The sequence below is a fragment of the Purpureocillium takamizusanense genome, chromosome 3, assembly GCF_022605165.1.
Source record: "Purpureocillium takamizusanense chromosome 3, complete sequence".
NCBI classification, from domain to species: Eukaryota; Fungi; Ascomycota; class Sordariomycetes; order Hypocreales; family Ophiocordycipitaceae; genus Purpureocillium; species Purpureocillium takamizusanense.
In genome coordinates this window covers 3,439,585-3,465,381 of record NC_063070.1, presented here as the reverse complement: position 1 = coordinate 3,465,381, position 25,797 = coordinate 3,439,585, and the positions used below count along the sequence as shown (strand labels likewise).

General features: G+C 54.9%; 8 protein-coding genes across 8 annotated transcripts; 3 read left to right on the top strand and 5 right to left on the bottom strand.

Moving 5' to 3' along the window:
* Positions 1-210: 210 nt before the first annotated feature.
* Positions 211-2,194, top strand: JDV02_004653 (Methionine--tRNA ligase; the record flags this gene model as incomplete). Its single annotated transcript, XM_047985884.1, has 2 exons — positions 211-466; positions 567-2,194. The coding sequence occupies exons 1-2, from the start codon at positions 277-279 to the stop codon at positions 2,192-2,194; spliced, it is 1,818 nt and encodes a 605-aa protein (XP_047841862.1). The 5' UTR covers positions 211-276.
* A 141-nt stretch (positions 2,195-2,335) lies between these two features.
* JDV02_004652 (uncharacterized protein) lies at positions 2,336-3,152 on the bottom strand (the record flags this gene model as incomplete). The annotated part of the gene is made up of 2 exons (XM_047985883.1): positions 2,336-3,050; positions 3,142-3,152. 2 exons carry the CDS (start codon positions 3,150-3,152, stop codon positions 2,336-2,338), a joined length of 726 nt encoding a protein of 241 aa, XP_047841861.1.
* A 1,238-nt stretch (positions 3,153-4,390) lies between these two features.
* JDV02_004651 (putative PKS/NRPS-like protein biosynthetic cluster) lies at positions 4,391-11,455 on the bottom strand (the record flags this gene model as incomplete). The annotated part of the gene is made up of 2 exons (XM_047985882.1): positions 4,391-10,817; positions 10,872-11,455. The coding sequence occupies 2 exons, from the start codon at positions 11,453-11,455 to the stop codon at positions 4,391-4,393; spliced, it is 7,011 nt and encodes a 2,336-aa protein (XP_047841860.1).
* Positions 11,456-11,540: 85 nt separating this feature from the next.
* On the bottom strand, positions 11,541-12,209 carry FSA1 (putative PKS/NRPS-like protein biosynthetic cluster; the record flags this gene model as incomplete). The annotated part of the gene is made up of 1 exon (XM_047985881.1): positions 11,541-12,209. The coding sequence occupies one exon, from the start codon at positions 12,207-12,209 to the stop codon at positions 11,541-11,543; it is 669 nt and encodes a 222-aa protein (XP_047841859.1).
* Positions 12,210-13,011: 802 nt separating this feature from the next.
* On the bottom strand, positions 13,012-15,781 carry JDV02_004649 (uncharacterized protein). The gene is made up of 5 exons (XM_047985880.1): positions 15,416-15,781; positions 14,766-15,355; positions 14,682-14,713; positions 13,279-14,623; positions 13,012-13,223 (listed from the first exon to the last, which is right to left on the bottom strand). The coding sequence occupies exons 1-5, from the start codon at positions 15,583-15,585 to the stop codon at positions 13,075-13,077; spliced, it is 2,286 nt and encodes a 761-aa protein (XP_047841858.1). The 5' UTR covers positions 15,586-15,781; the 3' UTR covers positions 13,012-13,074.
* An 816-nt stretch (positions 15,782-16,597) lies between these two features.
* Positions 16,598-18,357, top strand: JDV02_004648 (uncharacterized protein; the record flags this gene model as incomplete). The annotated part of the gene is made up of 3 exons (XM_047985879.1): positions 16,598-16,960; positions 17,013-17,669; positions 17,727-18,357. 3 exons carry the CDS (start codon positions 16,598-16,600, stop codon positions 17,976-17,978), a joined length of 1,272 nt encoding a protein of 423 aa, XP_047841857.1. The 3' UTR covers positions 17,979-18,357.
* A 3,006-nt stretch (positions 18,358-21,363) lies between these two features.
* On the top strand, positions 21,364-22,408 carry JDV02_004647 (uncharacterized protein; the record flags this gene model as incomplete). The annotated part of the gene is made up of 2 exons (XM_047985878.1): positions 21,364-21,773; positions 21,826-22,408. The coding sequence occupies 2 exons, from the start codon at positions 21,364-21,366 to the stop codon at positions 22,406-22,408; spliced, it is 993 nt and encodes a 330-aa protein (XP_047841856.1).
* A 1,581-nt stretch (positions 22,409-23,989) lies between these two features.
* Positions 23,990-25,540, bottom strand: JDV02_004646 (uncharacterized protein; the record flags this gene model as incomplete). Its single annotated transcript, XM_047985877.1, has 3 exons — positions 23,990-24,347; positions 24,416-24,486; positions 24,548-25,540. 3 exons carry the CDS (start codon positions 25,538-25,540, stop codon positions 23,990-23,992), a joined length of 1,422 nt encoding a protein of 473 aa, XP_047841855.1.
* Positions 25,541-25,797: the final 257 nt, after the last annotated feature.

Genomic DNA, 25,797 nt, shown 5'->3' with positions numbered 1-25,797 from the left:
CGCTAAGGTAGCGGGTTATATAGTATTTTATTAATTAGGAAATTTTAAGTAGTAGGGGTAGCTATATAAATAGTTAAACGCGGCTATATTAATAGCAATACTTATTAAATTCGCGGCTAGGCGCATGCATTAGCTACGGCCTTTAAAGCGGTGAGTCATAGTTCCTATAAAACTGTTCTTCCTCCCGATCTTGCCATTCTAAAGTCCATTAGCTACGAGCAACACCACCACAACGACGCCGTCTACCCCTTGGCGCAGAGTCTGAGCTCCACAAACATGGCCGAAGATTTGCACAACGGCAGCCCCGTTCTTCCCGAGCCAGGAAAGCGGAACATCCTCGTCACTAGCGCCCTGCCCTACGTAAACAACATACCCCACCTTGGCAACATCATCGGGTCAGTGCTCTCGGGGGATGTCTTTGCGAGGTATTGCAGGGGGCGCGGTATCAATACTCTCTACATTGGCGGTAAGTCGTTTTGCAGCTCCCTATTTGTGTCTCCTTTTCTGGCCAGGATGTAGCGTCGATGACAAAGAACAAGAGGACTGACTCGCGGATGCGCATTCAGGGACGGACGAATATGGGACGACCACCGAAGCAAGGGCTCTCGTCGAGGCATGCACACCAAAGGAGCTCTGTGACAAATACCGTGTTATCCATGCCGACATATACAAGTGGTTTAACATCAGCTTTGACATCTTCGGTCGGACCACGACTGAGCTTCAGACGGAGATCACCCAAGACATCTTCCTCAAATTGAATAAGAACGAGTTTTTGAAGGAGCGGCGAACAACACAACTATTCTGCGAGGCGCACCACTCGTTCCTTGCAGATCGCTTCGTCGAAGGCGAGTGCCCGGCCTGTGCCTATCCGGATGCCCGTGGCGACCAATGCGACTTATGCGGTCGTCTTCTAGACACTCTCCAGCTCAAGGAGCCTCGGTGCAAAGTCGACGGTTCCGCGCCCATCACCAAAGAGACGAACCACGTTTTCATCGAGCTAGACAAGCTGCAACCAGAAGTCGAAGCCTTCTTCCAGGAATCCAATGCAGTTGGCGAGTGGTCTAATAACGGCAAGGCCATCACCTCGGCCTGGTTGAAGGAAGGCTTGGAACCACGCAGTATCACGAGGGACATGAGATGGGGAACCAAAGTCCCCCTGCCGGGCTACGAGCAGAAGGTCATTTATCCGTGGTTTGACGCCTGCATTGGCTATATCTCCATCACGGCATGCTACACTAACCAGTGGGAGAGGTGGTGGCGCAATCCCAAAGACGTCCAACTGTACCAGTTCATCGGAAAGGATAATGTTGTCTTTCATTCCATTATCTTCCCAGCTACCCAAATCGGTACTAAAGAAACCTGGACGAAGCTTCATCACCTCTCTGCGACGGAATACCTCACATACGAAGGTGGCAAGTTTTCTAAGTCCCGAGGCATTGGCGTGTTTGGGGATTCGGCCCAGAAGACCGGGGTTGCTTCTGATGTCTGGCGCTTTTTTCTAGCCTTCCATCGCCCGGAGAGTGGTGATACCGAGTTTACTTGGGACTCATTCATCAGTGACAACAACAACCTACTGCTCAAGAACCTCGGCAACTTCGTCAGCCGTGTTCTGAAGTTCGTCAATTCTCGGAATTACGACAGCATCGTGCCAGACTGGACCGAGTACCACGAGGCCTCCTTCGACGTCTTCAGAGACGACATCGTCAAGCTCCTTACGCGATATATCCAGGAGCTCGACGCTGTTAAACTGCGCTCCGGCTTGTCCACCGTCCTCGCCATTTCCCAACAGGGTAACAGCTTCCTTCAGTCGAACAAGCTGGACAGCAACCTTTTCAAGATTGAGCCCTCCAAGTGCGCGGCTGTTATCGGTCTCGCCGTCAATCTCGTGCACCTCCTTGCCGCCCTTCTTGCTCCGTATATGCCCGACACGGCAAGCTCCATCAACAAGCAGCTCTGCGCGGACCCGCTTCCGATCCCGGATCGCTGGAGCGCGGATTCCATTAAGTCCGGTCACAAAATTGGCAAGGCAGAACACTTGTTCCGGCCCATCAATCCGGAGAAGGCGCAAGAATGGCGCAAGGCTTTCGGCGCCGAAGAGGCCAAGAAGGTCAAGGAAGAGGAAGCTGCTATAAAAGTAAAGAAGAACGCAGCGCTAAGAGCTATAGAGGTGGCCAAGGCTAATGCTAGCGGATAAAGAGTCGTCAGAGTCATAGAGAACAGTTGTATATAGGGCCCTTGTTTCTAGCTATCGTCTAAGTTATATAACGGATTGAGTATTATAATGAAACCACTATCGTTAGCTACGCACTTAACATTACAAGCTAGTATCACGTCGTTAGCCGAGCAAAAATTGAGACGCACCCAAGGGCCGCTCCCCAACCACGCTCCCCCACCATATCCTCGCGTCGTTACTTTCATCTCGTCGCTGCCATATTTCCCGCAAGAGAACCAACGCGTCCTTGAACATGGCGTACCCATCCCTCTGGTACCACTTTTCGAAATAGTCCGCGACAAACTGTCTCGAATATGAATCTGTCGACTCTGCGCCGGCTAGAAAGACGGGGTGCAGGAACTGTTTGCGGTAATTTGAGTCTGCCCTGCAGCACCGCACGCTGTCGAGGACCAGCCTGGACAGCGACGTGATTTCCTGACGATTGGGCTCCCCTATCCTGTCCCACTTGAGAACGCGGGCAATGTAAAGCAGCAGACCGTGTTTCCACGCGTTTGTACCGTTGTAGTAGTCGTGCCAAGTATGAACCTTCTCTTCGCTATCGGCATCGCCGAGAGGAGGGTGCGTCAGGTTTCGGATACATCGCTCAAGCTCCAGCACCCTCTGGTCGTCGAGTTTTGCATGCTTCATCTTGGAAATCAGCTCCTTCTCGCTGGCCAGCTCTGCCAGCTCGCGAAAGTACCCGAATACTTCTTTCGGCACTCCGGACAGTGCGAAGATGTTAGAGCCCTCGTCATTATCGTTCGAGAGCACGAAGTCGTGGTACCGCTCCGGAAAGACGAGCCCGGACCTAGTAAATAGGGATATGTTGCAGTCCCACCTGAAGTTCATGTGAGCAAACGCGGCGACAAGTCGGACGCGGCGACAAGTCGGGGCCGGCAGGTGAAGGCATCCATGAGGCATCGGCTTACCAGACAAACATGGTGAGCTGCGCATGTAAGCGCGGCGATATTGGGAAAGCGTCTATGCCACCCATATATTCAATTCTTTGCAGTGCAGTGGTCAGGCGCTCGTTCCATGGACCCGCAGCAGCCGTAAAAGACTGTATCTTGCGTTAAACGTTGGAGATGCACGACATTGAAGAATCTTGCGTGTACTCACGTCCAAGTTGAAAAGAACGACTGTCGTGTCGATTACGTGCTCGTTCGGCAGCGGCGTCGCTGTCGACAGCGCCAAGGTGCACAGCTGTGAAGCAGAGTGTTTGTACGCCATGACCTTCTTCGCTGCACCGTCGTCTGCGCGAGAATCTTTCATACGACTGAGATACTGTACGGTAAATGCAATGACGGCATGATCCGAGTGGTCTGGCCCTCGTGAAACGCGACGCAGTGGATTCGCGACATAGTCGTACGTTAGGGGGAGGACACAAAGTTCCGCATCATCTTCAGATCCATAAATGTCAGCGGTGAACCAATAGTGAACCGGGGACAGTCATTAATACATAATGTAAGTAGTTCAACAGTTTCCCAAGCCTGCAGCGATGCAGGCGTCGATAGGGCTGGAGATGACGGCAGATAGATCATGGAGGGCTGTAATGAACCGGTCTGATCCGGCCAAATAGACTCCAATTCCAGTGCTGCGCTGTCACCGCTCGTTGCTCGTACGGCGCTGCTGGTGACTTCTTTCCGTAAAACATAGTACCCAAACTTGGCGTCGCGCCCGTGCACGTCCTTAGGATTCGACTTTCCGGAGCAATACACGAGTCGTTCTAGCTCGACTATGAAGAACGCAGCCTCGAACAAGCCGGAGAGCGCAAAAGTGGAATACTGAAGCAGAGCTCAAGCCCAGTCTTGGGTGGTGCTAGGGAGCCTCGTGATGTTAAGTAGTGTACGTCTAACCCGACCGGCTCCTATTATATAGCACCGGCCCTATTATAGCTATAATATATAAGGTAAGGATTGCCTTACGTTCCCTTATATATAGTACAAGGATTTAAGGTAAAAGAAGAAGTATTATTAGCTATAACTAAAGAGGTATAATAAACCTTAACTTAACTAGAGCTAATATTCTCCGTTTTATAGCTATCCTTTTAGTTTTATCTATATTACCCCTTTTAAACTTAGCTATCCCTTTAGCCGTCTTCCCCTTAGTAAACTCTAAATCCCCTTTTCTGCCTTCGTTTACTAATATAATATATACCTCTTACTATTTAGATACCTATTAACCGTCCTTCTTTTCCCCATAGACGCTCTCAGACGGCGAGGTCGTATACTCTGATAGTAAGGGCATGTCCTCTCGAGGGGTAAAAATCGGGCTCCCCGCCGATAGCGGCGACGAATGTTCCGTCGCGCCGCGAGTCTGCTCAGAATCTAGCACACGAGCCGTGTTTACGCGGGGCCCTGCAGCGTCTTGATGCCGAGCCTCCTTCTCGCCCGCCGAGTTGGGCAGTTTCTGCACTACCAGGCTGACGAGGTCGGCGATACTGCCGTCGCCGAGGATCTTGAGCGTCGGGATGTCCACCCTTAGCTCCTTAAGGAACCACGAGCGAATGTCCACGGCGACTAGCGAGTCCACGCCGTGCTCCACCAGCGTCCCAGTGTCCTGAACGAAGTGCCCCTCGGGGATGCGCAGCATCCGACGGAAGTACGCGACAAACGCCTCCCGTATGACTGCGTACGTCTCGTCGAGCCCCTTGGCGGCCTGGAGCTGCACCTTGAGGGGCACGCGGGCTGCGCTGTCACCGCTCGTTGCTCGTGTGGCGCTGCTGGTGACTTCTTTCCGTAAAACATAGTACCCAAACTTGGCGTCGCGCCTGTGCACGTCCTTTACTTCGAGGTCTGCGGGAACATAGCCGACGCCCATGGCCACCTGTGGCTCCGTGGCGACATCCTGCCCTGGACGACCAGAGACAATGGCCTCGGCAAAGAGCACATGCAGGTCCTCCTCGCTGATGCTCGTATATCCGATGGAGTGGAGGTAGTCAAAGTCGAAGTGACCCTCCTTGGCCGCATAGCCGACGCCACGCACGCCGGGGATGTTGACAGCGGAGCCGGCGACGCCGCGCCCGCGCCGATGGCTGATGAGCGCCGTCATGAACTCGTTGGCGGCCGAGTAATTGCTCTGGCCGCTCCAGCCGATTACGGTGGACAGGCTCGACGTGACGATGAAGAAGTCGAGCGGTGCGTCGTGGAAGAGCTCGTCGAGAAGCTGTGTGCCGAGCACCTTGGGCGCGGCGACGTGAGAGAAGGACGAGTGCGACATGTTGGCGAAGAGTTCGTCTTGGAGGATCATGGCGCCATTGATGACGCCTGCGATAGGGGGAAGCGACCCCGTAATGTGCTTGTGGACGGACCAGAGGGAATCTCGGGACGTGATATCCAGGGACAGGGCCTTGACAACCGCACCGTATCGACTATGCATGTCGTGGACGAATGATGGGTTGACTTGGGGCGTGCGGCTGGTGAGAACCACGCAGCGCGCCCCGTGCGAGATCATCCAGGTTGCGATGGACTGGCCCAGCTCTCCGGCCATGCCGACGAAGAGGTATGTCTTGTCGCTTTGGAACAGTGTTCCCGTGTTAATGGGCTGCACTTTTGCGGTAACGGTATCGGTGGCCATCCAATCGACCACGGCCAAGGGTTCGCCCACGGCGGTGTGGCGCGATGCGTCATCGAGTGTAATGGCCCGAGCCTTAGTACGAGTCGATGCTCCCGACGCATCTTCCCAGGCTGTCTGCAATAAGAAAGCAAGATCTGTGGCTGGAGAAAATGCACCAAACGTTTTGACCTGGTGGCTCACGACAGTCTCCTCGCCTAGTCGAAGGCACGCCGGTGGAAGCACTCTTATGATGGAGTCTCGGGCGGCATCAGACCTGGTGCCGCGGGAGAAGTGGACAAAGACGGCAGTTGAAGTGGGGACAACAGACCGAATGGCGTGCAGCGAGATGTTGGGGTGCACAAAGACTGATGCTTGGCTGCCCTGCTCCCGCTGCGGCTCGATGGTGGTGAAGACGACGTGGACGTTCTTGGCCTCGGCTTTGACCTGTATGGCTCTCTGCAGGGCGATGTCTGGTTCATGGACCAGTAGAGTGGTCGCTTCGGGAGTCCGAGAAATGATGCTGTGGGCGAGAATACTGGCGGCCACGGACACCATGTTTGAAGCAGTCGGGAGCTTGGCTAGCGGAATACTCCATGCAGCGGGAACAGTTGCTGGCGATTCGGTCGAACTAGTGAGGGCGAGGACCGTCTCCCCTGATTTCATATCGAATCCCGCACATATCCTCAAGAAGCCGACTGAACCAACTGCCACGCTCTGGAGTGACGACCATAAAACCTTGACGGTGCGGGGGTTGTCTCCCGGAACGTTGGCCAGCGTCAGTGGCGAGACCTTGTATAGCTCGAGCCGACGGTCTGGCCCATTGCCGACTCCCAAGAGCTGCAGGGAGTCGGTGACCGGCCTGGCTGTGGTGAGCACGCTTCGCCTTAAGGCATTGTAGCGCTCGTTCTTGTCCATGTCCGGTAGCAGCCTGGATATGAGCTGCCGGCCGTTGCTAAGGAAGACCTCTGGCTCCAGCGTCCACAACAACGAGCCAGTGCTGGGGCGCCAGCTGCCAAGGGCATGCTGCCGTAGCAAGTTCTCGGCAAGTATCGTCGCCGTCTCGCGCTGGCTCCCCGTGGGGGAGACCTCAAGGTCGAACATTTGAGGGTTGAGGTTTGGGTACTCTGTCTTGATAGTACGGAGGATGCCGCCCATCATGCGGCCGTAGGGCGCGGTGCCATCTCGTGAGCCGCGCGTGACCCAGACAAGAGTCCCAGCTGCGGCCCAGAGCCTCTTGAGCGCCTCAAAGCCGTTAGCCGTGATGTCCTTCAGGTACGGCCTATCAAGGTCAGTGAGGACGAGGACGGTGGTGCTCTCGGCGTGCTCGCGCGTCAGGCTCGACGACACAAAGTCCTCCATTGTGACGAAAACATGACTGTCATGGTAACGATGCGACAGGATGTCCACAACCTCGCGCCCAAGCTTATGGACGGACCAGGTGCTCCCGCCAATGATGGCCAGTCCATCGGCTCGCACGCCGGGGGGCCGCTCCTTGGATACGAGGGGCTCGCGAAGCAGGCTGATCTGGTCGTTGACGGCTTGGGATACAAACACGTTCATGGGCAGCGTCCCGTTGAAGTCGGGAGTCACGGTGTCGATGCCCCCAAAGCCTGATTTCCGGAGAACAGTGTCCCAGCCGCTGAGCGTGAGCAGCGGACCCCAGGAGCGACCTGCTTCGGCTCCGATCCACCAGCCAGGCAGGGTGCCGACCGTCATACCACTGAACAGCCAGTTTGTCGAAGTGAACTCGCCAACAACCAGGAACCCTCCTGGCTTCAGGAGCCGACGGATGTTCGAAAGCGACGACTCGAGGTCAGCTGAGACGTGGAGCACGTTGACAGCAACAACGACGTCGTATGAACACTCCGTAAATCCCTGCTCCCGGGGTCCATGCTCCATGTTGAACGTCTGAAAGACCATGCGACTCGCATCCTGGGCGAAAAGCTTCTCGGCGGCGATGAAGAAGCCACTCGAGATGTCGGTAAACGTGTAGGAGCCGTACGAGTCGCCAAGCTCCCGCAGCACGGGTTTGGTCGTGGCGCCCGTTCCGGCGCCGACCTCGAAGACGTTGAGCCCGGGGAAACGGTTGGATACTTGTGCAACGATGCGCGCCAGCCAGCTTTGCGACGGGCCAGAGCATATGGACCCTTCTTCGTAGAAGGCGAAGAGGAGTTCATCTTGGTTCATGTGCTGCAGCATAGTCGTGCCCGACCGGATTACGGGGACCAGGTTCTCGCCGACGACACGCACAAACTGAACGTCCTTGCGCTCTGGATACTGGGCGAGGATGTCGTTAACATGCTGTCGAGTGTCGGCGTTGGCCTCCGTGGGGACCTTGGGATGCACTCTGCGGGTCACCATGTCCACGATATGATCGCACCATCGGCAATAGTGTTGAAAGTGAAGCAGCAGGTCGTGTCGCTCCCCAATGGGGATGGCGAGCGAGACGCTTCGTACGAACCAGTACGCAACGCGCTCCACGTCCTTATACAGCTGGACCAAGGCTCTCGGCAGGGCATCTTCCACAACTGCCAGCGAGGCATCCGGCGAAGCGACCTTGTGCTTGAAGTGTGAGAAAATGGCGACGTCGTCTTTAGCAGTCGCCCGAGAAAACGGCACCAATGTGGCGCCCTCGAACTGGAGTACGGTGCAACAGCCGTTCTCCGTCTGCAGGTGGACGTCACCAACCACCTGAAGCGGCTCTAGAGCCCGGATAAAGGACTGATAACGCATAGACTGTTGCTTGCCGCCACTACCAAGCGGAGTGAAGTAAGGGTTGATAGTTATCGCAGCGATGGAGACCGGGACGCGCAGCGACCACAGGTGGGTGTCGCCGGGGAACGACCACGCGGCAAAGATGGATTGTAGAGCCGTGTCTAGCATGCCTGGGTGAAGGACGAGCTTGTCATCCCAGGCCGAGCCCGACTGATCTACTAGAGTGCCGATGCTGTACCTGGGCCTGCGACAGATTTTCGAGAGCCCCTGGAACGGTGGAGAGTAGCCATAGCCGACGCTTGTCAAGTTCTTATAGAAGGTTTCTTCCCCGATATCGACGAGGTTGTAGGCGCTTTCGCTTGCGGTGGGGAGCGCATCAGGCACGGCTGGGAATAAGTCGCCAGATACGTGCCCTTTTGCGCTCAAAATGGCGCTGCCACTGCCCTCAGGCACTGAGTAGCAAGCCCAGTCCGCGGATACGGAACTATCACCGATGATGACTGACGAGACGCTAAAGATCGTCTCGACGCATGAGTCGTCGTCGTCAAAGGTGAGGGCGCGGGGAATCTCAATGTCAGTCAGCTTGATGATCCGAATCGCAGCGTTGGAGTTGGAGTCGAGGACCAGGGCCCGCACAGCCTCGACCGCCATGCTGACGTATCCCGTGGCTGGGAACACGATCTGCCCCTGAAGCATGTGCCCCCTAAGCCAGGATATTTCGCTGGGCTTGAGCACGTTGCGCCACTGGAACTCACCCGGTGTGGTCGCCTCGGAGCATGCGGACCCGAGGACCGGGTTGGGGACGTGGACAGCCCGACGATGCTTGAAGTGATTTGCCATTCTGCTATCAGTCCAATAGGTCTGGTTATGGTCGAACGGATAGGGAGGTAAATCTTTCAGCATGGTCATCCCATGCTTTACACCGGACAGCAATGATTCGACGGCGGAGAATTGCACGCTGCCAGATGCCAGTCGAGTCCAGATGTTGCCCAGAGCAGAACTTAGCTGCTCCGTATCACGCTGTCCGCGCGCAAGAAGCCCAGTGTAAGGGACATCGCCGGTGGTTGCCGTTGCGGGACCCTTGAGAGCGGGATGGGGGCCAACCTCAATGACAAAATCGACAGTACCAGTCTCCTTCATAGCCCGGGACAGAGCTCCTTCGAAGAGGACTGGGTTGCACATATTGTCGATCCAGTACTGGGCCTTCAACTTGGAGGCATCCATTGACTGGCCGTTGAACACACTAGAGATCCAAGTGCATGTCTTGTCCTTGGGATCCATGGCCGTCGAGCTGATACCGCAGCTCTCCAGCGATGCAAGGTAGGGCCCCGCACATGAATTCATATGAGTGCTGTGGTACGCTGTGTCGACTTTGAGGCGCCGGGCAAACATCCCTCTGTCCTTGAGCATCTGCTCCGCCTCGTCCACGGCGTCCTCATCGCCGCTCAATGTAGTACTCGAGCTCGAATTCACCGCTGCGACTTGAATCCGGCCCAAGAACCGAGGGTCCCTGCATAGCGCCCGGGCATCCTCTGACGAGGCGCTTATGGCTAACATGGCGCCTCTGGGAGACCTAGGGCTGGTGCTCAAGGCCAGCTTGGCATATAGGCCACGCAGATAGGCGATGCGGATGGCATCCCTCGCCGAGATGAAGCCCGCCGCGTACGCCGCGCCGATCTCGCCGGAGGAGTGGCCGACGACGGCGTCAAAACCCACGTTCGCGGCACGTAGAATGTCAACGAGCACGATTTGCACTGCCGTACACAGGGGCTGCGCCACGGCTGCTTCGGCAACGCGGGACGTCGCTGCAGTGGCGAGAAGTTGGTCTCGGAGCGTCCAAGTTGGTCGCTCCGAAGGAGATGGGAGGCTTTGAAGAGCCGCATCCAGATCACCGATCCGTGAGGCGACATATGGCGACGATTCGATGAGGTCGGCGCCCATGCGTGGCCACTGCGCGCCCTGTCCTGTGAATATTCCAAGTACCTTGGCAGGTGAGCCGGGCGCATTGAATCTTGTTGCCAGGCCATCTGGCGATTTGGTAATGGCCTCGAGAGCCTGGATGGCATCCTGTACAGACACCGCTGCGATTGCCCAGCGATATGCAAGTGTGGACCGCCTTGACTGCAACGTGTATGCAAGGTCCTGAAGGGTAATGCCGTTACTTGATTTCATATAGTCGAGATACAATGACACCGTCGTTCGAAGTGCCACTGGAGAAGCAGCCGAGAACACGAGTGGTGTGAATAGCAGAGGCGACCCGGGGATCCTGCTCGCCTCTTTGCTCGGGATATATTCTTCGACAATGCAATGGGCGTTGGTCCCCCCAAATCCAAAACTGCAGCCGCTCTGTCAACGCCGTCTCCCAGTGGAAAGGGCTCGACACACATACCTGTTCACACTGGCCCTCTTCACTTGCCCGTCCGTGGTCGGCCACGGCGTCGGAATTGTCGCAACAGTGAGATGATCACAGAAAGGAGCAACTTTTGGATTCAGTTTGTTAAAGTGCAGATTCGGCGGGACCATGCCGCTCTGGAGCGCCTGCGACATTGCGATGATGCTGGCAATGCCCGCAGTGCCCTCCGTGTGTCCGATGACCGTCTTAATCGATCCGACAAACAGTTTATCAGCGGCGCCACATGTCCTAGTCGGGAACAGGGACGTTGCGATGGCCTCAGCCTCTTGTGGATCGCCTGCCTGGGTGCCGGTCCCGTGAGCCTGGAAGAATTGCGGTCGATCAGCGAGGTTGTGAATGGGGTCGAGGCCAGCACGGGCGTAGCAATCGCGGATCAGGGCTGCTTGTGCGACGTTGCTGGGCATGGTGAGTCCCGGTGTTCGGCCGTCTTGGTTGACAGATGTCTCTCGAATGATGCACTCGATGGTGTCGTTATCGGCGATGGCCTGTGATACTGTCTTTAGCACGACGGCGGCAACGCCTTCGCCACGAGCATAACCGTCACCAGACATATCCCACATGGCACAATGACCAGTGGGTGAAATCATCCCCAAGCTGCTCTCGGAGATATACATAGCTTTGCGGCTACTGTTAGTGATACTTTTATCACTTCCCTAATGATATAGTCATGTACGTGCCTGGACTCAGAATCAGGCTTGTGCCTGCCGCGACAGCCACTGCCGACTTGCCACTGCGCAGGACCTGCACGGCTTGATCCAGTGCTACCAAACTGCTAGAGCATGCTGTGTCAATCGTCAGGCTCGGGCCGTGCCAGTCGAAGAAGTACGACACGCGGTTCGCGGCGAGCGAGCGCGCCAACCCCGTGGCTGTGTACCGCGGCATCGTCTCCCAGTCGCGCTCCAACATGGTATTATAGTCGTCGCACATGACACCCACATATACAGCTGTGTCGGAGCCTCGCAACTTCTCCATCGGCTGGCCGGCGGCGCACAGTCCGTCGTAAACCACTTCAAGCAGCATCCGGTGCTGCGGGTCCATGGCCTCGGCCTCGCTGGCCTGGATACTGAAGAACCCGGCGTCGAACTGGGCCACGTTGCTTCTTCCCGTGTCCTCTAGAAAGTACGATTTTGTGGCATTGGTGGTGCCATGGTGTGTGCCGACGGGGTGGTAGTAGACGTCGCCGTTGAATCGCGTGCTCGGCGGCTCGCGGCTGAGGTCTGGTGGGTTATGAAGGAGCGACCAAAACTTTGAGGGGGTATCTACACCCCCGGGGAAGCGACATCCACTGCCTATGACTGCAATTGGTTCAGGCATGGTTGAGCGCGCAGCCGTGAAGGCCTTCAATACTAGAGAGCAATGAGATATGGAAGTCGCCGTAAATACGGATATTGAATCGACTCATTCAGGGTCGGCAAGCAGCGACGGCGACGGGTCAAACTGGTAGCTACAGAGGATTCCCAGAGTGTTCAACTTGGGAGAGTAGATCAATTATAGCCTTTAGCTTAGATAGATCTCAATTTAGATCGCCGACATCTTTAATGTTAATTAGCCCACCTCCAACCCCAACAACGGCCGCCAGAGGTTGTGCCATGCATCGCCGAACGGACCAGGCCACATGGTTTCTCGTACTGTAGTTGCCGGCTACTTTCGGATAGAGAAATGAGGCTAAGCGTACCACCCATTCGGACAACCTGAATCAAACAGGGCGGTCGGAGGAACACAACAGGCAAGTGCACAGAGCATCCACATCGGCACAAATTACCAAAGGAGATTCCGAGACGAGCAGTATCACTTGATCTCCCTCCTCACGGCCATGCGCCGAATCTGATTGATCTGGCTGCGAGTCTGGTGGCTACTTGGAGACTGTTAGAGTGTTTCATTACGAGAAAGGACGTGGGCGTTGGGCTTGGCAGCTGAACTCGAGGGAATGAGCTCAAACAACCGTCCTTGACATACGAGATTTCTTGATGGGCCGGTGCATCCACATGTTAGGCCTAATAAACGGCTTTGACTTCCAAGTATACGCTATCTAGGACTGCAAACTATGAGCGCGGACTTTCTCTTGGAAGCTGTTCCCGCCTCCATAGGATATGGTGTGCACGACAAGTACGAAGACAGATAATCTTGTTCTCACACAAATCAAGAAGCCGATACTCTCAAGTTGGCATACTTGGATGTTCTACCAAATCGATCCTGGTCTAGGAATTGTCATATCCCCCGAAGATCCCAAGGCCGAGTCGAGGCTGCTTGTGGGAAACGGAAAGGGCTTGTTTTGTTGATCCGGAACTGCCATCGCTCCCAGAAGCGTCGGCATGATGAATGCATCGGCTGTGTCAGTGTTAGCTCGTGGCCGGCCACGGAGTCAAAAGTGTCTCAAACTCACGTTGAACGAGACCCAAGTCCTCCTGCAGCATCAGGTTTTGCCTGTCAAACCAATTCCCGTCGAAACAACCCATGTCGGAGAGGAATGTTGACACCGTGGCGTTGTTCTTTGCGTCCGCAGATCCGCTGATCTCGTCTTCCATGGCGACATCCGGCCCTTGCCCCGATCCCGCAGCCCTGGCAAGCACAAAATTGAGCGTCTCTGCCGCTCGTCTGGCCTCACGCGATCGATTGCTGCCTCTCATCCATATCGTCCTGGTTCGTTGCAACGCCGTCACGATCTCGTCTGCCCGCTCCAGCGTCTGGCCTCGGTGCAGCAGCGAGCATAAGATCATCGTGGCCGTGAGGAATTGGTGGTTCATGATGGAGCTCAAACGCCAGCGCATGGTGTGGAGCTGACCCGCGGTGCACGTCTCTTCGTCGAGTATACGCTGAATCTGTAGCGTGTCAAGGGAGGCATCGAGGCAGACTTTGCGCGAGTAGGCGAAGTGATCCCGCTCAGTAGAAGGGGACTGCCTGTATAGGAAGCGCCGATGGAGCATGATTTGTCCCTTATAAAAGACATGGCTGATGAAAAGCCGACCCATTATGACTTGCGGAGGGTCGGTGACGCTTGCCGCAAGCGGCTTGTGCTTCAAGGGAGGCGGAATGCTGGCTGCGGCCTCGAGTAGGAGGCCATCCACCCGCATGACATCAGCGTAACTGCACGACGTGGTTGCACACGTGAGATCCGAGATGATACCCACGGCCATCAGCATCCTACGCCGCGCAATTATGCCCAAGGTCGTTGTGAATTCGGTTTCAGGGCGTGGTGGTGGCAGCTCCACGGCACCTTGGCTCAAGTCCGCGTCGTTGTAGTTCCGCGGCTCGGCAGCATCCCACTTTGGGTCCGAGACCATGCGCGGCATACCCATCTGCGTCGAGATGAGAATATCGGCCTGCAGAACTGTAGCCCAGGTTCTGCGCCGCATCTCGCATTGGAGGGGTGTAATGTCGGGGAAGTGGCCCGGATCTCGATGATAACCCGCCCGCATCGCAACGTTGACCGCGATGGCCAGCAGGAACCAGGCGTCCTTGTCAGCGTCTGCTCGAATGGCAAATTCAACGTGCAGATAATGTAGCATGGTCTCCAGCACGTATACGCCGGCGTTGGTGTACTCCCCGGCGATGAGGCACTGCACGATTTTTTCGCGGTATAGGTCGATTTGAAGCGACTGCTGCTCTAAGTCGCAGTTGCTCACGCGATCTCCCGTGTCCGAAGTTACGACGGCGAGGCCAATGATGCTAAATAGAAGACCAATCCACACGACAGGGACGCGGGAAGGGTTGGTCCAGAACGCCTCATACTGCGGCAGTCAGATTCGCGTGCGGTCTTATAATGGCGAGAGGATAGCAATAACGGACCTCTTTTAGAAATGTAGGGCCATGTACAATGCCTGCTAACAGTCAGTGACCGGTGTCTGATGAGTGGGCTCGTGGCGCACAAACATGATGCTATCTCCAAGCTATTGAAGTAGCGGGCAACGTAGCGGTCCACGGCGACCTTGGGTGGCAATGCGGCGAGGATGTTCGCCCGAGAAGTTGGTCGGGACGGGCCGTAGAGGAGCAGTGCATGTGATGAGCGCGACCCTGGCCGCAAGTCGGTGCTTTCGCAATCGCTCGGCTCACTGTGCCCCGAGTCGCCAGTGCCTACCAGCTGGAGCTGCGCGTCGGGGTTGAGGTGGTCCTTGAGGTCAGTGATGCTATCTAGGATAGCAGCCCAGTGGTCGCCACCGACGTAGCGAAAATCCGAGTCGCTCACGTGCATGCTCCCGCACTCGGATGGCACATCCATCGACTCAACCATGGGCCTGGCACTGTCCTTGGGGCTCAAGTCGTCGGCAAGTTGTTTGGGGTTGTCTGCCGGAGGCATCAGCGACATTACCAGCCGTTCAAGGTGCACAAGGCGGTCTTGGACGCTTAGAGCGGTGCCTCCCTCGCTAGTTAATGGCTTGATGCCGCCTTGGCTATCGCCATATACGCAAAGCAGACCTCGAGATGAGCATGTTGAGCAGGGCTGGCGGCGATCGCAGCGTAACCTATAGGGGCCTTATTAATGCGTCTACTCTGAGTCGCATATATGCCTGACTTATACTGACTTGCGGCGGCGGCAGGTATGGCAGGATAGCTGGGGCTTGTCGCGGCGACGGCTCTCCTTGCATGGGGTGCGCCTTGAGGCATCTATAGCCTGCTGTCCGGCGACATGGGCCGTTCCCGTAAGTGGCTTGGTCGAGATAGGAGTTCTGCTAGCCTCGCTAGTAGATGACATGATGAAGGAGGTGCTCAGCCGTCAGTAAAGGAGGTAGAGGTAGTTGTGTAGTGTGGTTGGCAGTCGTAGAGTACTCGGGATCAACTGAAGTGGGCGCCTCGAATTGGCGCCTACAGACGTGGTGGCTGTGACGCCAGTATACCTCGATCAGAGAATACAACCCCTCGTTTGTTGGCCATCGCCCTTGTTGTCAGTCAGACATATGGGTAGCTAAAGAGGAACAGGTTGCATTGCCCTATGGGCAGCGGCTAGTCTTTCCGAGCATCCGCCACCCTCCAAGCCCCAACCTGTGCTCCGATCCTCCGTGGCCCCACCGCCCGGGCCGCCCAGCACTATCCCGAGCGTGCCTTCTTCGTGTGGTTTCCGTCACTGGCTTGCGAGACTATCGGCTTTCCTTGTAACGTCCGACCCTCCGGCGCTTTATGTACTCTCTCTTCACACTCTTGTTCCGCCGTCCGTGGATCACAACGTGAATGGCGATACTCGCAAGACCCTAGGCCGCATTAAACCCTCATAGAATCAAGCGCCGATCTGCCATCCCCATCACCCCCCGGGCATCACTTGGCTGCCGCGATCCTGATCCCGCTCTTATTAAACGCTCTCGCCGCTATCATGCTGTCAAGCCATCGCCGTCCTCGCTTTATTATGTGCCTTCCCTACACGTACAGTCTCTCTCTCTCTCACGCACTCTTTGCAAGCCTTGGCTCTCGACATCACTCCTATGTCACGAACGGACACCAGCACGGAGAAAGCAGCGCCCAGGTACGAGCCTGGCGCGACATCGACCGGTGACTCCAGCTCGAAAACCAGCGACCACATTGTCGACTGGGATGGTCCAAGCGATGCCCACAACCCCCGCAATTGGCCCGGCAGCAAACGGTGGGCGCATGTGGTGATGGTCGCATTGCTCGGACTCCTAACGTGAGTGGCCGCATTCCTCCTCTACACCGTCTTTGGGACCTGTTTTCCTAACGCCCGGTGGGGGCATGACTGCAGAAACATGGCCCCTACGATGTGCGCCCCCGGCATTGACGACATTGTCCGCGATTTCCACATTGAGTCGCCAGCCGTGAGCACGCTGGCCATCACTGTCTACGTATTGGGCATAGCCGTAGGCCCGATGCTCATGTCCCCGCTTAGCGAGGTCTACGGCCGCCTCCCCATCTACCACGCCTCCAATCTGATCTTTGTGGTCTTCGTCATTGCCAGCGCCCTCAGTAAGAACCTTGCCCAATTTATCGTGTTTCGATTTCTCTCCGGTTGTGCTGGCGGCGCGCCGATGGCGCTCGGCGGGGGTACAATTGCCGACGTGACGTCTTTGGAACAACGAGCCTCCGCCATGTCGCTCTTCAGCCTTGGCCCGCTAACTGGTCCGGTATGTACGGCATTCCCCGGCTACAAACTGAAGCTGCCACTGACCCGGTCAGGTCCTTGGCCCGCTCATCGGAGGATTCATCGCGGATGCCATCGGTTGGCGCTGGACGTTCTGGGTTTTGGCCATATTTGGGGGTGCCCTTGCAGTTGTCACTGTTGCCATTATGCGGGAGACGCAACCAAGGGTCCTTCTAGGGCGCAAAGCTGAACGACTTCGCGCCTCTACCGGGAACCAAGATTTGGTATCGAGGCTTGCTCGCACCGAGTCTGCTAATGAGATCCTTGTCCATGCCCTGGTTCGTCCCGTCGCACTCCTCTTCCGCTCGCCGATTCTCCTCGTTATCTCGCTATACGTGGCACTAGTTTTTGGGCTGCTGTATATCCTGTTTACCACATTTAGCCCTGTATTCGAGGGGCAGTACGGCTTCACTATGTCTACGTCTGGCTTGGTCTACCTGGGGCTTGGCATTGCCCTAATTCTCGACGTTCTTCTTTTTGGCGCGATGAACTCTCGCGTACAGGCCAAAATACTCAAAGTCCATGGCTTGGAGCGGCCTGTACCCGAGCACCGTCTCGTGCTCATGATCTTTCTCAGTCCACTTGTCGCTATAGGCATGTTCATCTACGGCTGGACGGTCCACTATAAGGTCCACTGGATCGTACCCATCATTGGCACTACATTCGTGGGCTTTGGAGCCTTTTTCGTGGTTGTAAGTCCTCTAACCCGCTACTACACGCTAATCTCCTGGCGCTAAACTAAATTCTAGATGCCCGCGCAACTCTATATTGTCGACCTATTCGGATCCGAGGCTGCTGCGTCCGCCCTCAGCGCCAATCTTCTACTGCGGTATGCGTCTGGAACATTTCTGCCACTTGCTGCCCCGAGTATGTATAAGACAATGGGCTATGGCTGGGGAAACACGCTGCTCGGCTTCCTAGCCCTGGCCTTTATTCCCGCCCCAATCCTCTTCTATAAGTATGGCGAACGCCTACGTCGAAACACCACTACTGCAACATAAATGGGCCATGTGGCTGCCCAACGAAGAATCAGAGCCTACTACTGGCGAATATACGAGGCGCGTAACATGCGCGGTTGGCTTCGTCGCTAGTTTTGGCGGCATGACGTGACTTACTATAGTTCATGAATTGCAATAGCATTTCTAGATGTCTGATGTCTGATGGGAGCGTGGGTGTCGCAACGCCTGCAACTATAAAATCCTAGGTGGCTAGGATAGTGAACTGGACCAGACATGGAGACAGGACGGAAAGAGCTTGAGAACGAGTTAGGGCTCAGAGTCTGGACATGGTTAGGTTGCTCGTTCTTGATGTGCTACGGGCAATGGCATACCTTGAGGCACGAAGATCCGAAGAGAACTTAAGCTCCTTGAGGCATTCGGGGACTACTACTAACGAGGCCGGAGCGCAATAAACTACAAACTAGGTACTTCAGGCCAAAGCGTAACATCGGGCACTCAGAATAAGCCGTCGGCATATGCAGTTGGCTCTCGCAGTCTGACAATTCCCGCTCACTCCACCCTCCTCGCTTTACTCGGCCGATATGAGACCTTGAAGTTTTGACCTGCAATGCGACCTCTATGCATAGCCGCCCCGTATTAGGGTACATTAGGGCATCAAGTAGATGCCACCGAGGCTATCACGCCATAGCTTTCATCACGCATGGCCTGCGGGCCTCTACTTACTACTGCATCCTAGCAGCCCGTTACCCGTGGCCTAGCAGCCCGTTGCCTATAACCTAGCAGCCCGCCGACTTGGCACAACGAGTGTGTATTTGGATTGGGACGCGCACATACGTCGACAAGATGGTCCTAGGACCTGCGCGTGCTCGCGGCCAACGCGAACTTTATGGTGTATTGAGAGACCTATCTCTGGTCAGCCTGTATATTAGACGGACATCTTACTCATCGTTATTGGGACAGTAGGATCGGCGAAAGGTACCTTTTGTTCTTGAATGTTCTCAGCCATATAAATATATCTGCACCACATAGAATCGGGGCCACCCTGAACGTCGGGGCACCTCACAGAGCACGCTATGTTACCGTAACGTTGGATTTCACGTCCCGCCATGGAAGAGCCCAAAACCGTTTCCGATCTTCGCTCATCTTGTGATTGGTGCCGAGCCCAAAAGCTGCGGTGCGTCTCGTCAACGACGACGGACCCTACAGCGCCGTGCCAGCGTTGCCTCAAGTCCAAGCCCCCAAGATCGTGCGTCTTCAGCAAAAGATCCAGACCTGGGCGCGCTGCTAGTATGCCAACCAGCGAGAGCAGTCCAAATAAGGGAAAAGACAAGTCTGCATTGCCCGGAATGCGCACATTCATGCTTGCTGTCCCTACAAGTACTCCACCAACGTTGGAGCCAGACTTCACCTTGGACTCGCCGCACGACAATCGTGCGTCAGACTCGGATAGGCCTGCCGATAGCGCTTTTGGTAGAATGACGGATGACATGGAGTCATGGAAGCCCGAGTACGCAGAACTGGACTCTCTCGATATGACGCTTTTAACGCACGATGGCACGATCTTCCCTGACTCAACATGTTCATCAGCGGCTGTGATCACTACACCAGCAACGAACACCGTTTCTTTCGACTTTGCAGACTCCTGGCTTTCGCCGACACTAATTGACTACCCTGCGGAAGACGCAGGCCTGGACAATCGCGGCCCTATCATCGACCTTACTGCACTTTTGGCAGACATGGCTTCCTATGAGAACCAACTCTTAAGGCTATCTGGGGAGCTCGATAACTACCCCATAGGCGACGCTGTGTTTTTCTCTCAACGTTTTCGAACAATTCTATCAGAGAATGGCCACCCTCATGCTGCGGAGAGCCCCCCCTTGACACTGGACATGCCCGCAATGTTACTTATACTATCCTGCTACATGACATTGACGCGCACCTACTCCTCTATTCTTGACCACCTACGTGAGCATCTGTCGCAGCTTCAGGATACGCATTCGACTCGAGAGACCAAGCGGGCACCCGATTCGTTCACCACCGACATCAACTTCTATAGAGGCCTACGACTCGGGCAGTTACAGCCTCTAAGCATGCACGCGGGACGAGCTCTAGCCACAAGAGTGCGTAAAGCCGTCTCGATGCTTCTTGATGCGCTGGGAGACTCGGAAAGCATGCTAGGCCTGTCGTCAGACGTCAGGATAATTAACTCCCCGCGTCCCAACTCGCCCGGGGAGGGGTCTGAGAGGAGGCTTGGGATGCTAACTGGTGAGAAGACCATCCTCTTCAAGGAAGAATTCATACTAGGCGCGACCAATGGGCGCTTGTACAAAATGATGAGAAGGCAGGCTGCAGAGTTGCAGGGGAAGGTTGAGGAAGTCGACGACTTGCTGAGGGATCTGTTACAAATGTAGGCATGTATTTGCGCTCACTGAAACGTTTTCACGCAGTATAACAGAATGAGTGACACTGCTCTGTCCTGAATCTCAGAACTTCGATGGCGGACATGTAGATCACACGTTGTACCGGAGCCTATTGAAAGTCCGTGTCCCCTCAGCGCTTACTCTCTAGTAGATTACAGTACGAAAGAAATCTCAACATCTATGCATATTGAATAGTCATATCAAGTGCCCGAATTTCGAATCCAGTTGACGTCGTGCAATGTCGTCTGGTTGCGGTCATAATCGCTCCGGCATCTGCCTCATGGGGAAAGGGGAGACAGGCTAGCCGCTCACAGCAGAATTACTCCGGGTGTAAATAGGTGAGCGGAGTCACCGGGATGGAACTCCCAACTGGGAACAATGGCCGATCAGAGTGTGGCTTCGAAATTTAGAGAACCAGGTCGTTGCTGCAGGTGTCGGGTGATTAGATTGCATTGGGCAAGCCGCCGTGCACACCGATCAATATTACCAGTACCTGGCTGTCTGCTATCAAGGTACAGTATTGTTTCTGCCATAACAGGGCAGTCGGCGACAGTGAATAGAACACAATTATAGAATATTGAATAAACTCAACTTTGTGCAGAAAGACGCGAACCTGTCCGCCACGCAGCTCTCATTGTTAACGTACTAGATAGACAACAGCTGCCGATCACCACAAAACATGCCTCCTCGTTCTGTTGTAATTGTATGCTAGGAACCACCGTGTATAATCAGGCCCTGACTAACTTTATCTCCAGGTTGGTGGCTCTATTGCGGGTTTACTGCAAGGTTTGCAGCTGAAACGACAAGGCAGCCATGTCATTATTCTCGAGCAAGATCCGTCCAAAGACCGACATAGTCACGAGTCCGGTGTGCAGATTGGCCCCAGTGTCATCGCTCTCCTTGACAAGTACGATGCTACGGGGAGGCCTGCCTCTATTCCAGCCCAGTATATGAGTGTTGCGTGGCGCAAATGGCTCCGGGTACTGAATGTCGAGTCGCCGCGCCAGATGAGCAATTGGGGTTGTTTGTACCTGATCCTGCGGGCAAACTTTGACGGCATGCCGTCTGATACGGTTCCCATTCCACCGGGACCAAAGACAGAAGATGGGATAGCTGATTATCGGTCCGGCAAGCGAGTCACAGGGTTGAAGTACGATAAGGGAATGGGGGTGGTTCATGTGCACTTTGTAGACGTGGCGTCAGGACACGAAGGCATCATCACGACCGACTTCATTATCGGAGCGGACGGCGTGCACTCGACCATAAGAAGCCTTCTGCAGGCTCCCACCCGAAAAGAATATGCCGGGTACATTGCATGGCGTGGCACTGTGCCCGAGCGACTGGTATCCAAGAAGGCTGTGGAGTACTTTTCCAATCGACTGAACTTCAGTCTTATGAAGGGCACATACTTCATCAGGTAAGCTGCCACGCGCACACGTCGTACCCATACTAACTCTCCGTTCCGATAGCTACATTATCCCGACCGAGGGTGGCCATGTCAACCCTGGCGAGCGTCTAATCAACTGGGTCTGGTACTATGTCGTCCCAGAAGGCTCGCCCGAGATGAAGGCTGTTTTCACCGATATACATGGCAAACTGCATGGTAACACTGTTCCGCAAGGACTAGTCAATCCCTCGGTCTGGGACCGCCAAGTCGCGCGGTACATTTCGCAGATGATCCCGCCGCTGGCCGAAATCGTGGCCAAGACGCCGAAGGTATTCGTGACAAAGGTGCGCGAGGCACAATGCACTGTCGACGCCAGCTTCTTCGATGGCCGCATAGTACTAGTTGGCGATGCGTTCACAGCATTCAGGTCGCACATGGGCATGGCATCGGAGCAGGCCGCCAGGCACTGCTGGCAGATGGACAGGGTCTGGCGGGGTGAGATAACGCAGAAGCAACGAGACCAAGAAGCCACTTTCTACGCCAGCAAGTTCATCCTTCTAAACAGAATGATTGGGCTGGGTGGCCTGGAATTGGTGCTTCAAGTCTGCAAGAATGTTATATCGTACGCATGGCTTACGATCAAGCGCAAATTAGGCTTCATCTGAGAGATGGAAGACTTCCAGCGACGAGCTAAATTCGACGTGTTGAAGACAGATCTACGTGCTCACCAACAAGGGAAATATCTTGCGCTCTATTCTGCTATTAGGCTAGAACTAGGCTAGATTCCGTGGACTAAGGAAGCATGCTTCCATAGACATGATAAGGGCAATCTTGACCCGACCCCTTAGATGACGGGTTAAACTACCAAGAAGTATCAGGTGGCCAGCTGGCGGTGATCTTGTCTCATAGATACAGCTCAGGGCATGCCCAAATCAGAGGTCTTGACTCTTCATGACAGATTTACAGACAATCCATATCATGTTGTTGGAACGATTACATCAAGCTCTCAGAAATATTGTGCGTAGTGCCTCATGTATGTTGCAGATTCTCGTCCCTCCATGTTATCAAGGCAAAGAGACTCCGAAGCATTCTACTTTGACTACAGTTCTGTCCTCATTTAGTTTTGGCTGCCCGAGAATATACATGCCGGGCAAGTCCTTGTATTTCCCGCCAACATTGACGATCAACCGTGTGTTCTGTCCCAAGCCAGTGGAGCTCGTGCCAATCCCGACCTCCTCAACATAGAATGGTGAGCCATCGTCTGCATGGCCGTATGCGTAGATGAATGCCATTTGTGACTTCGATCCGTCTCCAGTAGAGTTGTTGATGATGATGGGGGCAGCAAGGCCACCTTCAATGGTGGCGTTGAATGAAGGTCCGTAGATAGTTCCGCTGATAAGTGGCTCGACAATACGTTGGCCGCCCTCAAGCAGGGGGATGGGTTCGAGATGCTTTCCAAGGTTCACAGTCGCGCTGAAGAGGTAGGTCAGAGTGGGCGCTGCGACGGTCGAACTCGCAAGAACCATGGCGGGAACCCGGTTCATTGTGCAACTGACTCTGGCGACGGGAGAATTGGCGAAGGTTTCGCGGCTAGCGGTATCTGCACAGTGACAACTCTGTCACTCTCTTAGGTGCAAGCCCCGGCGCAAATGTAGGACTATGCCACATTCCGAGAGTTCGGGATCATCAAAGCATCGGAGCAGTTATGGGGCGGCCAGCGACTCGGCATGGTCCCGCTCTGGGACATTCGGACTCCGATGTCCCAAAGTGGTAACACGGCGTAGCCTCACGCCTGCTCCGGCTTCCCGGTAAGGTCAGCTCAATGCAAGTCATTTTACGCTAGCCAATGCAGAATAACAGGACCCTGATGTGCATTTGCAGATTCGTCTAGGGCGTGGTGTACTGGAGTTATTGTCCAGGAGTGGAACAGAGAGTTGGTCCGATACTTCGCAATAGCTTGCCTTAATAGTTTATTGTACACGCAACGCACTGTGGTCATCGGAGAAGGCGCCGAGTTAGTGGGCCACTATGCCAAAGCTATCTGTTGTTCATTGAAGACTGAAATCGCTGAGTCACACGTATTAGTACACCCTGATAGCGGCTTCGGGAGAATTCGCGATGTTGGCAGAAGCTTGATGCGGGTTATTTACGCCAATCGACGCTACCTGAACATGTAAAAATTGGAGTCAACTACAAGCGCCAGAGCCCTCGTTCCAGGTCATGAAGAAGAAGAAGCCGCTAGCGTCTCAGATTCCAGAATCGTCCTGCTTCCACGGCGCTTTGGAAGACCACCTTTCCCATGATTTACATGTGTCGGAAAGCGCCTTCGTGCTGACGGAGGACAACTTGATGGACTTTTCGCTTTCCACCAGCTCAAGCGCCAGCCCCTCGCTACTGTGCCATGCGATGTGGCAGTGAATGAGCCACGCACCGAAGTTGTCGAGTTTGAATGCGATGGCTAGGTAGCCGTTACCGGGCAGCATGGCAACGTCCCTCCGTACCGGGTTGGTGGTCTTGAACCCTCTTGTCCTGCCTTCCCATTTCTGGCCTTCTTGCGCCAAAACCCAGAGATCGTGTCCGTGAAGGTGGATAGGATGTTGTACACTGTAGCAAAATGTTAGACAATGAATAATTGATACGGCTAAGGTGTGAGTTATGGAGTGTAGGCGTACGGGCCAAGTGCTGCCGGCGCCTTGTTCTCAATAACTAGCACAGCCCACTCATCGCCAACAGGGGATTGCCTCTATCCGCCATGGTCAGCAACGTTTATGAGAGGAGAGCTCATGTCGGAAACTTGCATCAACCGGCACAACGTTGTAAGACGTGGGGAAAATGCGGTCATAATCAAGAATACGCTTCAGCGTCGGCTTCTCCCAGTTGAGGTGCAGGGTGCTGCTGTTAATGGTCCATTGCAGCAGTGCTGCACCATTTATCAGCATGCTAAGCTCCTCGAAAGTGGTGTCGGTGATGTTGGTGACGTCGAGCTTCAGTTGAGGCACCAGGTTTGCCTGCGGCTCGTCTGCGCAATCGGTGGGTTGTTTGACGGTGTTTGTGCTGGTCGGGTCTATTGTGCTAGCTGCGTCGTATCGCACAATGCCTGTCATTTCTTCTGGACGATCGTTGGCAACATCCACGCAGGCTTCATTCCATGTACCGCGGATCCAATAATCGCCCGGCGGGGCGTTGGCGTGTACAATCACATCGTATCGCTGGCCCGCACTAATCGACACGGACTCTGTTTCGTATGGCTTAATGGCGACAAAGTCGTTGGAGATAACTGTGAGATTGTGCCTATCAATGTGGAAGTGGAACTGGCTGTTGATGGATGAGTTGATGAGCCGCAAGCGGTGCTTTCTACCTTGCTTGAAGACAGTCTGGAACTTCTTCCCATCGCCGATGCAATTCTTATCGGAAGGCCTCGTCGTGCAATCGAACGTGTTTGTGCCATTCATCAAGGTGTTGCTGAGCGAATACGTGACACCAAACTTTTCCTTGCGATCCCAGATGGCAAAGGTAGACTCATGCGCCCAGTCTTGAAGAAACAGCGCGCCAAGGTCTTCGTCATAGTCGGCCGTCGCCGGGCCATTGAAGATGATGGGCCCATACACACCCTCGGCGGTTTGGAATGAGAAATGGCTGTGGTACCAGCCAGTGCCATACTGGGTCACATTGAATTTGTACGTGAGTGACTTCCCTGGTGGTATTGGGCATTGAGTCACGCCAGGAACGCCGTCGTACTCGTTGCTATGAAGCTGACGGACGCCATGCCAGTGCATCGCAGTTCCATTGGACTTCATGGAGTTCGTAACGTGGATGACGAGGTTGTCGCCCCAATCCGCAATTATGGCCGGGCCTGGAATAGTTCCATTCACAGTCATGCAAGGGCGTTTATAGCCATCCTGGTTGCAAGTCCGCTCTTGCACATTGAGCCAGACTGTTTTTGTTTTGCCAGTGTCTGGGAACGTTGTGTAGTAGTTCGTGTTAGTATCGTACTGACCCCAACAGCTTCGTGAGGTCGGCCCGTTCTGGCACGGCGGGTGTGGTGGTGGCAGGA

What these genes read in the sequence shown, in the direction of transcription:
- JDV02_004649 (XM_047985880.1), bottom strand. Translation starts at nt 15,585, where the DNA reads ATGTCATCTACTAGCGAGGCTAGCAGAACTCCTATCTCGACCAAGCCA. An exon ending in CATACCTGCCGCCGCCGCAA is followed by an intron (nt 15,356 to 15,415) that starts GTCAGTATAAGT and finishes AGGCCCCTATAG; the next exon opens with GTTACGCTGCGATCGCCGCC. An exon ending in GCCCTACATTTCTAAAAGAG is followed by an intron (nt 14,624 to 14,681) that starts GTCCGTTATTGC and finishes TGACTGCCGCAG; the next exon opens with TATGAGGCGTTCTGGACCAA.